Source organism: Choristoneura fumiferana, chromosome 25, assembly GCF_025370935.1.
Source record: "Choristoneura fumiferana chromosome 25, NRCan_CFum_1, whole genome shotgun sequence".
Classification (NCBI taxonomy): domain Eukaryota; kingdom Metazoa; phylum Arthropoda; class Insecta; order Lepidoptera; family Tortricidae; genus Choristoneura; species Choristoneura fumiferana.
This window is the reverse complement of record NC_133496.1, coordinates 6483148-6498866: the sequence shown is the minus strand read 5'-3', so window position 1 is coordinate 6498866 and position 15719 is coordinate 6483148. Positions and strand designations below refer to the sequence as shown.

General features: G+C 36.4%; 1 protein-coding gene across 1 annotated transcript; it reads left to right on the top strand.

The window, feature by feature from the left end:
* Positions 1-6314: 6314 nt before the first annotated feature.
* On the top strand, positions 6315-15299 carry LOC141442160 (homeobox protein bagpipe-like). The gene is given in 3 exon segments (XM_074107064.1): positions 6315-6492; positions 6495-6674; positions 13331-15299. Coding segments are annotated over 3 exon segments (1164 nt in total). The 5' UTR covers positions 6315-6365; the 3' UTR covers positions 14188-15299.
* Positions 15300-15719: the final 420 nt, after the last annotated feature.

The following is a 15719-nucleotide window of genomic DNA, read 5'->3' as shown; positions in this document are numbered from 1 at the left end:
GTAAGCTTCTTTTAACAGGAATAGGAAAAACTATGACATTTTACACCCCCGACGCAAAACTTATAACACCCTTGTGTTATAAGTTTGACCGCTATGTGTCTGTCTGTGGTACCGTAGCTTTTAAACTTGTGTACCGATTTGAATGCGGTTTTTTTGAAAGCACGTTTACTAGCGATGGTTCTTAGATATGTTTCATCAAAATCAGTTCAGCCGTTTTTGAGATATTGAACTTTGAAGTGACAAAGTTTTTCCAACTTTTTGTTGGTAGGTTATTACTCACCTAAATACCTACATATTACATAAGTATACCTTCCTATTAGTTTTGTGATCATAACATACCTATCGCTAAATCTTTTGAGATTACTAGAATCCACTCTTCAACCAAAGTACTTAATCCCAAACAAATCAATAAACCGATAACTGAATAAAATCAAAAGATCGGAAGTCCATTAATATCTGTTTACCGTTATTCCGGACGCGTTCATTGTTCAACAAATTAGCTCTTAGCACTAAGTGTTCTCTTTTTAATCTTTTCATTTGTTTACGCACGCGACCGGAACACTTGGTGAGAATTGACTTTTCATATTTCGAATGAATCGGATGTTTTGAAAATGGATTTGGGTTCGGGTGTTTTTTAAGCGCGAGTGTGATTAAGTATTTTTCTGCTAGCTATTTTTAGGTGCAAGATGTGATGATAAAATCAAAGAAAATACGCCAATCCGGCGATGCTACAGTTTTTTTTTTGTAATTTTTAAGTCAATGTCGAGTTTAAAACAGGCCCTAAACTAGGAAGTGCAGAATTCGAACTTCTTGTCTTGCCGTCCCATATTATTATTTAATACGAAAGTGAGAGATGGATGGTACGATACGAACTTCGATTTTCAAATTTCGTAGCAGCCCCCTGTTTGCCAATCTTCTTTAAAATATCTCTGGTCTCGTGGAAATATTCCAACCAGTCACCTCTATAGGTAGGTACTCTGGAGCCATTCAAAGGCTCATCATCATCTTGGCCTAAATAGGTACGTCCCACTGCAGGGCACAGGCCTCCTCTCAGAATGAGAGGGCTTGAGCTGTGGTTCCCACGCGGGCCCAGTGCAGATTGGGTACTTCACAAACACCATTAAATTACTTCCCCGTTGTGTACAGGTTTCCTCATAATGTTTTCCATCAGCGTAAAGCTCGTGGTAAATTTTCAAATGTAATTCCGATAAGCTCAGAGGTGCGAGCCTGGGGTCGAACCCTCGACTCTTTACTTGAGAGGCAATAGGTCAAACCACTAGGCCACCACGGCCTCATTCAAAGGTTGCCCACTTCGAATTTCCCTCGAAGTATAATACCTATTCCCTTGTTCTAGAAGACCTACATAGAGGATTCAAATGTCTTAAAGATCTCTAAAAAACCCACCAACGGATTCACCAACTGATTGATCACCGGTACCATTAACCGGTATACCGATATCGTACCGTTTCGGTACTGATATGTCGGCTAAGCCCGGCCACAAACATGCCACTTACGGCCACTTCGGAAAACACTTAGCGCCGCCGTAGAACTACGAATCTATACGACCCGGCCCTATTACTACGAAGTGCAAAATTCGAATTTCCTATGTTGCCGTCCCGCTGACGCTTATGTCATTTAATACGCGAGTGAAAGGGACGGTGCGATACGAACTTTGATTTTCGAGTTTCGTAGTAGCCCCTCAGGGCCTGTGGCTGTATTGTCTAACGTGCGGACGTTCGAGATCACATTCCCCATCTCTTTCTACCCCCGTCATATGCCGTGTGACAGAAAGAAGTGGTGAAAACGATTGTGATTCCAAGTGTGTTAAAAGGGCCCCTGTTTTTGGAGTTGCTTGGACAAACGGGTCTAGGTTTTGGTGTAACTACAGGGTGAGGTGAAATATTTAACGTGAATTAAAGTTAGTGTTTCATGCTCAGTTAATGCTGGACAATTTATAATGCATTAATTGTTGAAAATAGTCTGAAATTTTTTGCGGTTTTCATACATTGACTGCGTGGTTTAATTTGAACAATGTATGGAAACCGCAAATTTTTCAGACTATTTTCAACAAATGGATTAATTAATGTATTATATTAATATTATATTGTCCAGTATTAACTAAGCATGAAACACAAGACTTAATTTTGATTCACTTTCAGTGTTTCACCCTGTAAAATGAAATAGAGATCTTGAGATTATAGTGAAACGAGTCGTAGTAGCGTATAGTGGATTAAGTTATTAAATACAACCATTTTAGACAAGGAATGTTATAAATAATTATAGGTACATATTTACTTACAGTATTTTTATTTTACCAATGAGACTCCGTGGCCCCTTGTTTTTTTTTGTATATAAGCTGGAATGATGTTCTAGTAAGAACTGTGCAAAGTTGAAAAAGTGAACATCGCGCAGCTTTTTGATTCCCCTGTTAAGTTGAGAAAATGTAAATATACCGAGCGGCAAAAAGTCTGGCCCACAAACAAATGTATGAAGTCATAAGTAATTTTGTATGTAGAGTGGGCCAAATGTGGCGCTGAGTATATTTTCATCTGTTTCTTACACCACGATAATAACGACAATACCTAAGTACTAGTATGACTACAAGATTTGACTTAAAGGTTATAAATTAAATAAACCCTTTTAAAATAACCCTGAAACTAAAATGCTACCCGGATTCCGATAGTACCTACCTACTCGTACATACACACAACATAGGTACGCAAACTCTTTATTGCATATAAAAACATTAAATAAAAAAAAAAACAGAACAAAGAGATAAGTACAAAGGCGAACTTTTCCCTAATAAGGGATCTCTTCCAGCCTGTTGGTAGTCCTGTCTGTCTGTCTGTAAGTCTGCACGGTAGCCACTCCACACCGGGCATCCGATACCATCATCGAAACGTAATACTGTACGTACTCAGGGTTAACCCGCTTACCACTTGACTCGTTTAATTGGGTTATTACACATATTAATAACTAGCTTTAACCCGTGGCTTCGCTTGCGTAAACCATTACACTCATCCATAGTAGGTACAAACAGTCGAACGAAATGAATCGGGTATATCGGGTTTGTCCTAATGTAATGGTTTAGGAGATTATATCTGCTGAAACCAACGACTTTTCAGGAAATTTATAAAATACATCTACCCTAACAAAACCCAATTAAATAACCAAAGGTGTTCTGAAATATTTTCAGTTTCAAGTATTAGGACAAACGATCATTAGGACAAACGACGTTAGGACAAACGACGTTAGGCGACACGACGGGCTCTCAACTGAATTATGTACCAGGGTGAAATTTTTGTTGGCATGCCATATTGATTATTAAAAGGTTCCACCGTGGTACAGTCAAGTGCGAAGATATCGACACGGCGAAAGTTACAAAAATATGTAAGTATATCTACTTACATGTTACGCACTTAACATTAAGGTCCCTGTACCTATACCGTATTTTTGTAACTTTGGCCGTGTTGATATCTTTGCACTTAACTGTATATGAATCAGTTAGTTCGACAGTACATAGTGCTATTTAAATTCAATTCAATCAAATTCAAATTAATTAGCCCACATCCACCCACTGCTGGCCTCTTCATTTTCACGCCACTTTGCCCGGTCCTGTACCAGTCTCATCCACAGCTTACCAACCGACTGCCAGATGTCATCCAACCATCGGGCCGGTGGTCTACCCACCGTTCTTTGATCCTGTCTTGGTCACCATTCCGTGGCCTCTCTTGAATAGGTACTTGTTGAAATTCAGTTTGTTTAGCGTGAATTTTATAAATACATACCATCAAAACATATTTATTTGGTCCCTAAACTCCAATTCAATAGAATCTGACAATCCTGTAGACACTTCCAGCCTACTAATATACACACCGGGCTGCCTAAGGCTTTGTGATGTGATTATTATTCTTTTTTGATTCCTTTTAGATGATAATTGCAACAACAGGGACATATATAATCAAGTGTGCCCACGATAGGGTGTCTTAAATATGTAGAAAATTGACAGATTCTATTGAATTGTACTTTAGGTACATACCAATATAATAATCATTATTATTTATTTATTAACCAATGAAAATTTACAGCATAACAGTTCATATCAATGCACTGTAAAAAAATGTAGAGACAAAATTAAATAAACCTTTTTTCCGTTCAAGAATACATTTGTGTCAAATTGTAGCAATTTTAAATTCTCAGCTCAATCAAACCCAATCCTTAACTTAATCCCATTCATAAAAAAACGATAATTGTTCTAAATTCGAAAAGATAAAAGCGAATTAAAAGAAAATTTATTATTGACACTTGAGCGAAGCCCACTTCTTTTATTGGTCAACCGCAGGCCGCGAGCGACGCTATTGGTTCATTTGAATGGGGTTCTAGGGCGGGAAAGGGACGGTGATGGTGGGGAAACGCCACGGTAAGTAGGAGAGAAAGAGACGGATAGACACTTGTCAAGCACTTACCGCGAACGCAAGGCGATAACAGTACGTTAGGAAGTTAGTAGCGTGGGCGTTAGTCATGGCGAGAATTGGCTCGCAGTGGCTTCATTATTCTTTCGTGTTCTGGTTTTTGTTTTCATTATAACTTTACCTACTTGAAACCTTTACACGATAGGTGTGTCATGTTAGATCTGAATAGTAATTATTGTTGGTTATTTAGTAGTTCTTTATTAATTCTCTTTAGACACAGCAGCCATTTTTGTACGTTTTTAAAACTAGTATAAAGTAAATATTTAAATTATATTTTCTGCTTTATGTCTCAAAAGTAACGCTACGATGATTACGGCTAAAGGGAGAGCAGCACAATTTTACTAAGTATTTTCTGTGCCTACTTGAATACTAAGTCTTATTGACTATAGAGGTAGATAATTATCCAAAAAAATGTTTCGAGACAAACACCTTACCAACGCTTAAATATTAAGCTGCGCGTATGGTGTGTAGGTATAGGTTTTATTTCCAAAACACGCCTCTAACTACGATAAGAATACATTTAATTAATAAACATAAATCTCAAGTCCTTGGGTGAAATACTTGTTATATACCGACAGTCGACAAATATATAATATGCAGATGAATAGGTCGAAATATAAGAGTTCCGTTTTATCCACTTCGGCTGTTTATGAAGTCCTAAACATATCATAACAATAATTTTATTTCGAAATAAATCTACTAATTAAAGTACCTAATACCTACTTACTTACACTAATTACACTAATATAATATACCTACCAATGTACACTAATGATATACCTAGTAATGTTTAACTTACACTTATTTAGTACGTTCACTACACTGAAAAAAAGGATAGCTGTACTAATTAGGCTACTTGACGTTTAGCCAAAATTTACTAATTAGGAACCAAAATAATTTATTTATTTATTTGGGAAACAAACAGCATATATAACACAGTTGAATATGAATATAACTTAGTTGTTAGGTACATAAGCCAAAGCAGTTTCCACTTATAAAGAAATAAGTATCATTTTTTTTTGTTATTTATGCAAAACTGATTTTGTAAGACATCGACATCACCTAACTTTTAGCTACTAGTACCAGGCCTTAGTTTTGTAGTCACTCAAGTTATGTTACAAGCAATATTTTTTTTTAATATTAGCAAATCTTTTTTTTTTCAGTGCAGGATGTTATAGACATTTATTAAGAGTCCCACTGTTAAAAAAGTAGGAGTGCTTTCTGCCATTCATCCAGATCATACTGCTGCCACTCGATATTATTAGCGTCCAAGTCATCGGCAGATATTACCTGCCCAGTCCCATTTAAGTTAAGCCGTATATCTTTGCGTCCATCTATTTCATTTCACTATTTAGAAAATAAAGTACTTACCTATCTTTTGCGGTGAAGGAAGACATCGTGAGGAAACCTGCACAAACCTGCGAAGCAATTCAATGGTGCGTGTGAAGTTCCCAATCCGCACTGGGCCTGCGTGGGAACTATGGCCCAAGCCCTCTTGTTCTGAGAGGAGGCCTGTGCCCAGCAGTGGGACGTATATAGGCTGGGATGATGACCTATCTTCATCAAACATCGGCCAATTCACGATAGCCTTACAGGGGCCTGCGACCAAAGCGATCAAATCGCATTTCACGTAAACATCTTCAAGAAAAACTCACTGATCCCCACTACTTATGCTACTTCAGAAGCTTTTTTAAAAAACGACCGCCCTAAAACATCGATATCTCTTTCTGACTACTTTCAAAGCAGCCACGGTTAGAATCTTCTGTCTCCCTCTACAGCTTAAACACGTCAAACAGGCGGGCAAGTAATCTATCACGCAAAGTTTATTCGTTTGAAATCGCTTCTGCGGTGAGGTGGCTCTAAGCGCGGTCGAGTGTTCGTGAATGTTTAAAAATGGAATCAAAATTAAAAAACTTACAGTCCCTTACATTGCAAGATTGTGAAAAAATAACGACGCCATTCTCAATAAACGATATATTGACGAAGGAGAACGAGGCAAAAGTGAATTTGAAAATGGAATGCTCGACGGTTTTGGCGCGAAGAGTTTTTTAAAACCGGCCAGTTACAGCAAGGAGGATTTTGGGAAGAAGGAGGTTGTTAATAAAAGTTTGAATTACTATGATGATTGTAATTACCGGGATTATGCTGATGACGCTGCTTTGGACATGACGAGGAAGCACTATCCGGTCACTGAACTCTCTGGTAAGTGGTCATTCATAAGTATTTATTGATACATAAAAGCATTATTTATTTTTGAGTAGAGAAGTTATAAAATATAGCTTTTGCCGAAGTTTCTTTTTCATTACACAACCGAAACCGTTTTTTTTTATTTTGATTCAAGTTACATCGCAGGTAGGTCAACTAAATGTAGAGTCTTAAAAACTCAATAAAAAATGTAGCGTTACCTAAGGCAAGTGCACATTTACAGTTGAAGGGTTTTTTATTATTATTTTATTATAAAAACTTTTCTTATTAAGTATTAAACTATGTAGGTAAATGGGTACTTCTATCTTAATGTTCTATTACTTTTTTGCCAAATATTGTCTCAATTCTGTTTAAGTTTCACCCAGTACTGTTGTCTCTATTTATCTTTGATTTTTAAATTCGCCTACCTAGTCAAGATGTTAAAAACCGCCACACTATTTATAATTAATATGACCTATATGTATACCTGTATAGTTTTAATTAAACAAAAATGTTGTCATTTAACATCACTGTATGTCTTTTAGGGTACTTTTTTAGGGTTCCGTACCTGAGGGGTCCGAAATGAGCCCTATTGCTATCACTTCAATTGGAGTTACTACAGTCTTTAAATTGACATTCTCTGTGGTAGAGTTCAACTCGCACTTGGCTGATTAATTTTATAACTTATCAGCCTTAGTTGGGCCATTTTTTATTTTTTTGTCGTTTTTTTATAATTTTAAGTTTCTTTTTTTCTAATGTTATTATTAGTTACGAAATTTCCCTACATGGAATTTTTTTTAGGACATAGTGTGAAATTGGGCTTATACCATAGTCAGAATAAGCAACTTTACCAATTCACTAAATTGCATTGAAATCTGAGAAAAATATATCGACATCAAAATAAAAAATGGTCCAGTTATCGTTTACGTTAATATAATGGAGCTCACTACTGTAGATAGATATTGTACTGTACATTTGACAACTGACAGCTGTCAACCCGATCTCTTTTTTTAAATCAAACAGACCAAGGCACGAAATCTATTAATCTCACGAAACGTGTGGTTAGCCGAAATAAAGTTTAAATTTATTTTTTATAAAAAAACGGAAAGTGAAAAAAAAATTGACCTACCATCGATAAAAAATGTAATATGGATTATGGTCCGTAAATTGTAATGAAGTGTGTACTTTTTGTATTTTTAGTAAAAAGTCTTCCTCATCATAGTGCTGGAGTCCGGATTTCTTAGTTGGCAATAGTGCTGTTGCCCACCCTCACATTGCGGCGGGCTATACAAAAATAACAATAATATATTTTTCACCTCAGCAGCTCAAACAGGCAGGTTTTGCTATGAGAAATCAGTGAGCAAAATCGCATTTTGCGCACTCCGTGAGACAAAGTAACTTTTTAATTTTTTTTTTTAAATGCTGAGTACAGTGCTGGGTCTACTCACTGAATTCCAAATATTTGAACTTTACTTTGATCTGTCATTTCACTTCAACTCGAAAAAAGCAAGAGATAGGATCAAATTTTTCCATTACAAACTTAAATTAAATTTTTGGTAAGTATTAAAAATATATCGAAATATTTCCAAAATGTAAATTTTCCCGATCTTTTAATAAAGTATGCAACCTCGTTGCACGAAAGCCGCTTCTCTTGTTTTTTTTTATTAAAAAAAAATCCGTATACTGCCTCTACAGTATAATTATTATTTGTTAAATTAAATGATTTTTTAACAAATCTATTTATGTTTATATAATAGAAATCTTAATAAAAATCATATTTAAAGGTTTAATTGTTCAACCTTTTCAATTACCCCGTGATGAGGCTTTTTGCAGTATTAAAAAATAAGTGTGACATTAGTACAAGAAGTTAAGATTGCATGTTATGAGTGGACTGGACTCTTTTTATGGTTTTAAATGTAATTATTATATTTGATAATAATCGGATTCTATTTAAAAAAAATGTGTTTGTTTTGTAAACAGGTAGGTATATGTGGTTTTATTCTTATGTTACATTTAAATTATGTTCTCGCTGCTGAGGTGAAAAATTGTATGTGTCACACGAGACCAAAGTTTTTTTGCATCTCGTGTATTTCAATCCCTTGCTGATCTCAGGATTCTAACCAAGAATCACTCGCTGACGCTCGTGATTCAATTATAGAATCCTTCGCTTACTCGGGATTCAAAATCAACACTCGCAACAAAAAACAACTTTGCTCTCTTGTTGCATAAATAACTAATGTACCTATACTCCATTTATTTTAACATTTGGAACTTATCGGTAAAATTTGGACACGTTTTTAAATGAAACAAGTAAAACTATTTTAATAAATTGTGTTAACTTTCAGATAAAAAAATAACAAATACAGATAATAAATGTACATCTTACGTATTTTATTTAGTCCATTTGTGTTTGAAATACCGAGAAAAGTGTTTTATAATTTGACCGTTAACTCAAACCTTAAATTAAACGGAGTATAGGTAACTAGAATTAACTTTTGGCTTCGCACGCGTGCCTAATACATTGGGTTTAGCAATTGGGCATCTGGCTGCGGTGTTCTTTATCTAATCCAGTTCACAAAATGATACTTTTTGAATGTAAATGTTTTATTTATTTTGAAAAATGCCAAAATCGCTATACTTAACTGTGCTTATAAAATTTGACGGTTGCCTTCGGTTTCTCTAGGATCCTAGCATCAGATCCTGACTAGGTGACAATGTGACCCCTTGGAAGTTGTTCTTTAGAAAAAAAAAAAAAAAAACGGTCCTTAATTGGCGGAATTATTGCGTAACAAAGATACGAGTACAACAAAAAAAAAATAGGTCGAATTGAGAACCTCCTTCTGTTTTGAAGCCGGTAAAAATAAATTAAAATTTAAAATGGTGTATGTTATTCCTTATTATGAGCACTAACATAGGTATAAGATATTGTACCTAATAGGTAGGTACATGGACTATGTAGTTGTCTGAATCAGCGGCTGCAAATACATGCAAACTATCGAAAAAAAAATTAGCACCTGTTCAAAAAACTTCACTTAGCAGCAACACGTCCTATATCGTACAACTAGAAGGTAGACTTGGCAAGACTTGTATAAAATTATTTTCGTGCAATAATGTCATAAATGTAAACAAAGTGGGGTAGCAATTATTTCCTGTCATCATCATCCCAGCCTATATACGTCCCACTGCTGGGCACAGGCCTCCTCTCAGAACAAGAGGGCTTGGGCCATAGTTCCCACGCGGGCCCAGTGCGGATTGGGAACTTCACACACACCATTGAATTGCTTCGCAGGTTTGTGCAGGTTTCCTCACGATGTTTTCCTTCACCGCAAAGCTCGTGGTAAATTTCAAATGTAATTCCGCACATGAATTTCGAAAAACTCAGAGGTGCGAGCCGGGGTTTGAACCCACGACCCTCTGCTTGAGAGGCGATAGGTCAAACCACTAGGCCACCACGGCTTCTCCTGTCAGTACTTGTAATCAATTGTTAATGATTATTGCTCGCGTGTATACACTTCAGTTCAATTCTTGAATACTATTATTGCAACGAAAGAATTGTATACAATTATTGCCGGTTCTTGTACATGAAAGTTGTAAATAGGCCTTAAAAATCACTAAGAAATAAAATATAAATGCGATATAATAAATATAATAGTTTAAAATTATTCATAACGAGCAAATTAAAATGTGCATGAGCCTGAGCCCAAAATAATTAAGTCCTGATAAAAAAAGCCTGGCACTAAATTCTACGAAAAAAAAGCAAAGACATACCGCCAAAACTCCAAACTCATTAAGCCGGTGCCACACAATCGTATTCAATTAATCCCACGAATCACGCCAACCGCGTATAAGGCTGCGGCACAATGGGAACATTACGTATAAGGCCGCGACACAATGGGGGCATTACGCAAATTGTCGCCCATCATTAGACACGAATGGATCTAACAGTATTTTTGCGTGCGATGTCGCCTTTTGTTGTAAGTTTTAGAAGGTTCCGGGGTTTTGTTAAGTAGGTATCGTGGATAATGATTAACGTTTAGGCCAGGAATCGATGAAATTATAACTCGGCCCTCATTTTGGTTCATACCCAAAGGATGCCAAACGGGACCCTTTTACTAAGCCTCCGCGGTCGGTCTGGCCGTATGTCACGAGAATTTTTCTTTTGAACCGTAAATATTAGATAGACACTTAAAAAATAATATAAAAGAGTAACGTGACTCTCTGGCTGATTGATAAACAACGCATAACCTAACCTACTGGAGCTAGAAACTTGAAATTTGGCAGCCTTTTTTTAAACATCGTAGAGATGCACTAAGAAATTCCCTTGTCAATTTCTGGACTTTTAGAAATTTTCAAGGGAACTTCTTAGTGTATCTCTACGATATTTTATGTGTAGAGCCAACCAAGGAATTTTTTCTTTAGTGGATACAAAGCGGCGGGATAACGCTTTTATTATTGTTTTAAAGCTAGTAAATGATAGAATAAAATAATAATATAAATGTATATGTAATTAGTTGCATTTGGTATATTTTCATCTAATTACATTTTATATTCTTTTTGATAGTCTATAAGCTAGTTTTATTAAGCGCCATAATTTAAGTCGCATGACAACAATTTCGGATATCCACAGGAAATTACCTACAACACTTTGACGAATATTGCCACAGCACTTTAACCCCGCAAAAAGCACTATTTATAGCCAACAAAATTCTGAACGCTCCCACGGCACGCGCGCAACTAGTAATTACTAAATTGAATGCGTCTATAATGCTTTTAAGCGTCACTTACACTAATGAGGGTGTGTAATCACGCGAAGTGACGCTAAGTGGAGACGTCGCGGGCGTCGCTGATGTGGACGCACCATTACGCGGCCATTGTCACTGGCTGAATTGTGGCGGCAAATTTGAATTTCGAATCTTATCGATTCGTTTTTGTTGATGCCTTGTTGCTCTTTTATACGGAATTTGATAATTATCGCCGATAGGAAGTGGCTCTACTAAAAATCAGTAAGTAGGTATTTACACAACGAGGTTAAGAATATTATTTAGAATTACAGTAAAGTAAAAAAAAATTTTTTAACAAAAAAGTAAAACCGACTCCAAAAAAATAAAAAAATAACAAAAAATGGAACCGACTACAAAACCCTTGAAAATATTTTTCTAGGTAAGTAGGTACGTACTAGCTCGAAGTCGGTGCCTCAGCACGAGCCAGCAGGAGTGGGACAATTCACAATAGTCGTCTACCTCACCTACATACTATGGGTTTCAATCCCTCCTGCTGGGTCGTGCTGAGTCACCGACTTCGAGCTAGTACGTACCTACTAACCTAGAAAAATATTTTCAAGGGTTTTGTAGTCGGTTCCATTTTTTGTTATTTTTTTATTTTTTTGGAGTCGGTTTTACTTTTTTGTTAAAAAATTTTTTATTTATCACTTTTTAGTGATTTGTAGCCAAAGAACATCACACAACGATTCCATTAAGCTCAAACACGACTTAGTTACGTTGTTTAATAACAGAGTTCCGTTGCCTACCTTCTGGCTTCAGCATCAGATCAGTTCGAAAGAATCATTAACTTAAAGCTTCTTCTTAGTTGCTTATCTAGGTAAGTATATTAATCATGATAATTTAAATTTAACCCGTGCAATACTTGTTATTGATAGTAGTAGTTCCGTTGGTCAAATCTGGTCTTCATCATCAGTTCCACTTCACCAAATTATGATTTGCAAGAGCAAATGCACGAGTTACTGCTAAATATATCCAAATTACTATAGGTGTCCCTACAATATTTGAAGAGTTCCCTCGATTTCCTTAAGATCAGATCATCAGATCCTAATTTGCTACTTATGGGACCTAATTGAAAGCATTCCTAGACGAACTCAAAAAAAATTTTTCAAATCGGTTCATAAATGACGGAGTTCTGAGGTAACAAACATTAAAAAAAAAAAAAAAAAAATACAACCGAATTGATAACCTCCTCCTTTTTTGAAGTCGGTTAAAAAGTATAGAGATTTACCAATTCAAGGTATAAATAAAGTATTTTAGGACCTAGTGCCGCCATACAATAAAGTATTTCTCCATTACAATCGTTGCCACTCGAAAATGGCAGTTGTCACTCGAAAATGCAGGTACACTCCGTTTAAATCTTGATCTTGACTAACACCGTCGGTAGTGATCCGGCTGGCAGATGATGTAGCGGCTGTCAAAGACAAATGTATTAAGTCTTTTGCGTAGCTTAGTAATTATTATATGAGTAGATAATCCGTGCACTACTTCAGTTAGAAAAGCTTAAAAAATAACCGGTCATGTGTGAGTCAAACTCCCGTAGAGCTATAGAATGACAAAATATTTTAAAAAATATGTTTTTTTTTCTCTAATTGTGCCTCACACATTTCTTATAAAGGTTTTCCTGTAACTTACTGGTTAGCAAGGAAATATGTTCCGTTATTTTCCAAAATTTTAGTCCCAGTATTTTTGTAGATTACTCGTAAAGGGGAAGACTGGCAAATTTTCGCCTTTTTCTTTAATTGACTTCAAAACTATTTATTTTAAAACTATAAAAACCTGGAACCTCGAGCTTTGTAGTCAGGTTATCTAACCACTTATCTATCCGATCGGCTGTATACACATCAAATTACGTAAAGTTTAACTTCACTAACGAAAAATTATCTATTGTTGCAGATGACTACGACTCCCGATCATCTAACACGGGCTCCCCCGTCCGCCGTACCTCCTCTCCAAGCTCCGATATCGCGTACAAACCGTTCATGTACGAAAGGAAGACACCCCCCACTTCCCCCCTCATACCAAACTACCCCACCATGGATTACACACAGAACACAGGCAGAAAGAAACGCTCCCGCGCCGCCTTCTCGCACGCACAAGTTTACGAACTGGAAAAGCGATTCAGCCAGCAGCGGTACCTCTCTGGCCCTGAACGAGCAGACTTAGCGGCTAATTTGAAGTTAACCGAGACCCAAGTCAAAATATGGTTCCAGAACAGACGCTACAAAACTAAGAGAAAGCAATTACAGATGCAGGAAAACGGGATGTTAGCGGCAGCGGCGGCCGCAGCCAACCACGCGCGGAAAGTGGCAGTTAAAGTGCTTGTAAACAACAACGGACAGCCGAGCTTGCCAGATCTGAAGCAATACCCACCGCCTATTATAGGAAAAGCGTTAAATCCCCTGTTTGCGCCGCCTTTACTCGATACCCCGGTCTTAAAACACTTTGCAGGAGTTTACGGCGTCGATTTTGCCAAAAATCCGGAATATAAAGCGTTGTTGCAAGAGTCGTACAACCAAGCGGTGTTGCAGTCGCTTTACGGGTCACATTTAGGGGCAAATTACCCCAATATACCTAATTTACCACTTTCGTATATGTATTACCCTGGGCATCCTGCGTTTGGGATTCCGATGCAGTGCGAACAGGACAAGGAGTGCGGAGAACATTCGAGAGGGAAAGAAAAGAAGCCTCAGGTTGATGTGAATGAAAACAGCAGTGAAAGTATGGCGAGCAATATAGAAATAGAGAATTAAATGGTTAGAATTAATTTGTAGAATGTTATTTTAAGGAAAGGGAAGAAAGAAAAGTGAAGCACGATTTTTTAGCCATGTGAATTTCTGTCGCTAGTTATTCTTGAAAAGGTAACTAATTATTTGTGGAGTTGGTATAAGAAGATAGTTGAAAGCAAAACAACTTTTCTGTCATATTATTGAACACATACTTTTCTGCTTTATACGATCGATTATATAATAGCCGGTCGATAACAATCGATTAAATAACCGCCCTGGTTTACTCAATGTTATTACATTGATAATAGTCTTCCTCTTTTTGTCCAAATCTACCGCTGTACTGTCATTAAAAATATTTCATGTTCAAAATAACAGGAAGCAGCTCAAATATTTGTTTCAAAACCTTCTGTACTTAAATACTAGAAGTTTCTGCAATTTACATAACATTTGTTTGAATTAAATTCTCAGTTTATTTTCATATTCGAAAGAACCTACATATTTATTTTGCTCAGGCCCTAATGTGATAGAAATTAATAGACAGATACATTTCTGACTGGAGGAGATCTGTTTTGAACCAGGCTTCGTATTGGCTACGAATTTTAGAATAAATAGTCAGTGTCACCTGTCCTTGCCACTTTTATGAAATAGCAGGAGCTTGATGCAATCTATCTCTTTCTAACAGTTAAGTTACTCACTAGTGGGCAAACAACGCACGGGCAAAGTCACTGGACGTAGTCTTCAAATAGTTTATTTTGTTTTTTCACGGGGATGGAGCTGCGCCATTAGGCTAGTTTTTAATAAAATGGCATCACGTCGGGAAAGATTAATACCCTGCTTCACCATCCATTGATTAAATTTATTGGAGGGTTAAATGTGATGCCGTTTCTATTTGTTTTGTTCGAATAGACGGGGACGGCATCACAGTTATCCTTCAAATAAATTTAATCAATGTGTGGTGAAACAGCCCCTAAGTGTGTTGCTAATAGTAAACCAAAGATGGGACTGTAACCAAAGTTGAGTACTAGTTAAGGTTGTTGAAGTTTAGTTTGTTGTAAATAATGTTTAAGCGTACAATTAAATGTTGTATTAGGTTTATCAGCACGTTTGTAAATAGTACAAAGTTTAATAAAAGTGCAATACGGTTATTTTTATTTTATTTTCCCCAAATTATCGCTTTTTAATCTGCAACTGCAAATTCAACGAAACGACTTATAAACTAAAATATTTTAATCTTGGCCAGTCTAACATATTATATACAACAAATAGAAAAGATAATTGAAATGGAAGGTTACATTTGGAAATTTTAATGTCTCATTCCCAAAAGCCTCCTTAAAGCGGCCTGCTTAGAAGTATCTAGGAGCCAAAACTTTTTTTAATCCAAAGATTAATCATAGGTCACAACAAGACTCCATACGATGCAATTAATTTAAAGAAGAGATCAATTGAGTAGTAGTTTTTATGTGAATTGAAAAGTTACAGAACTTGTCGCATTATCTACAACTACATACACTGACGACTAACTTGGATTATCTTGCATAGAAATTTGTGCGGAAAGT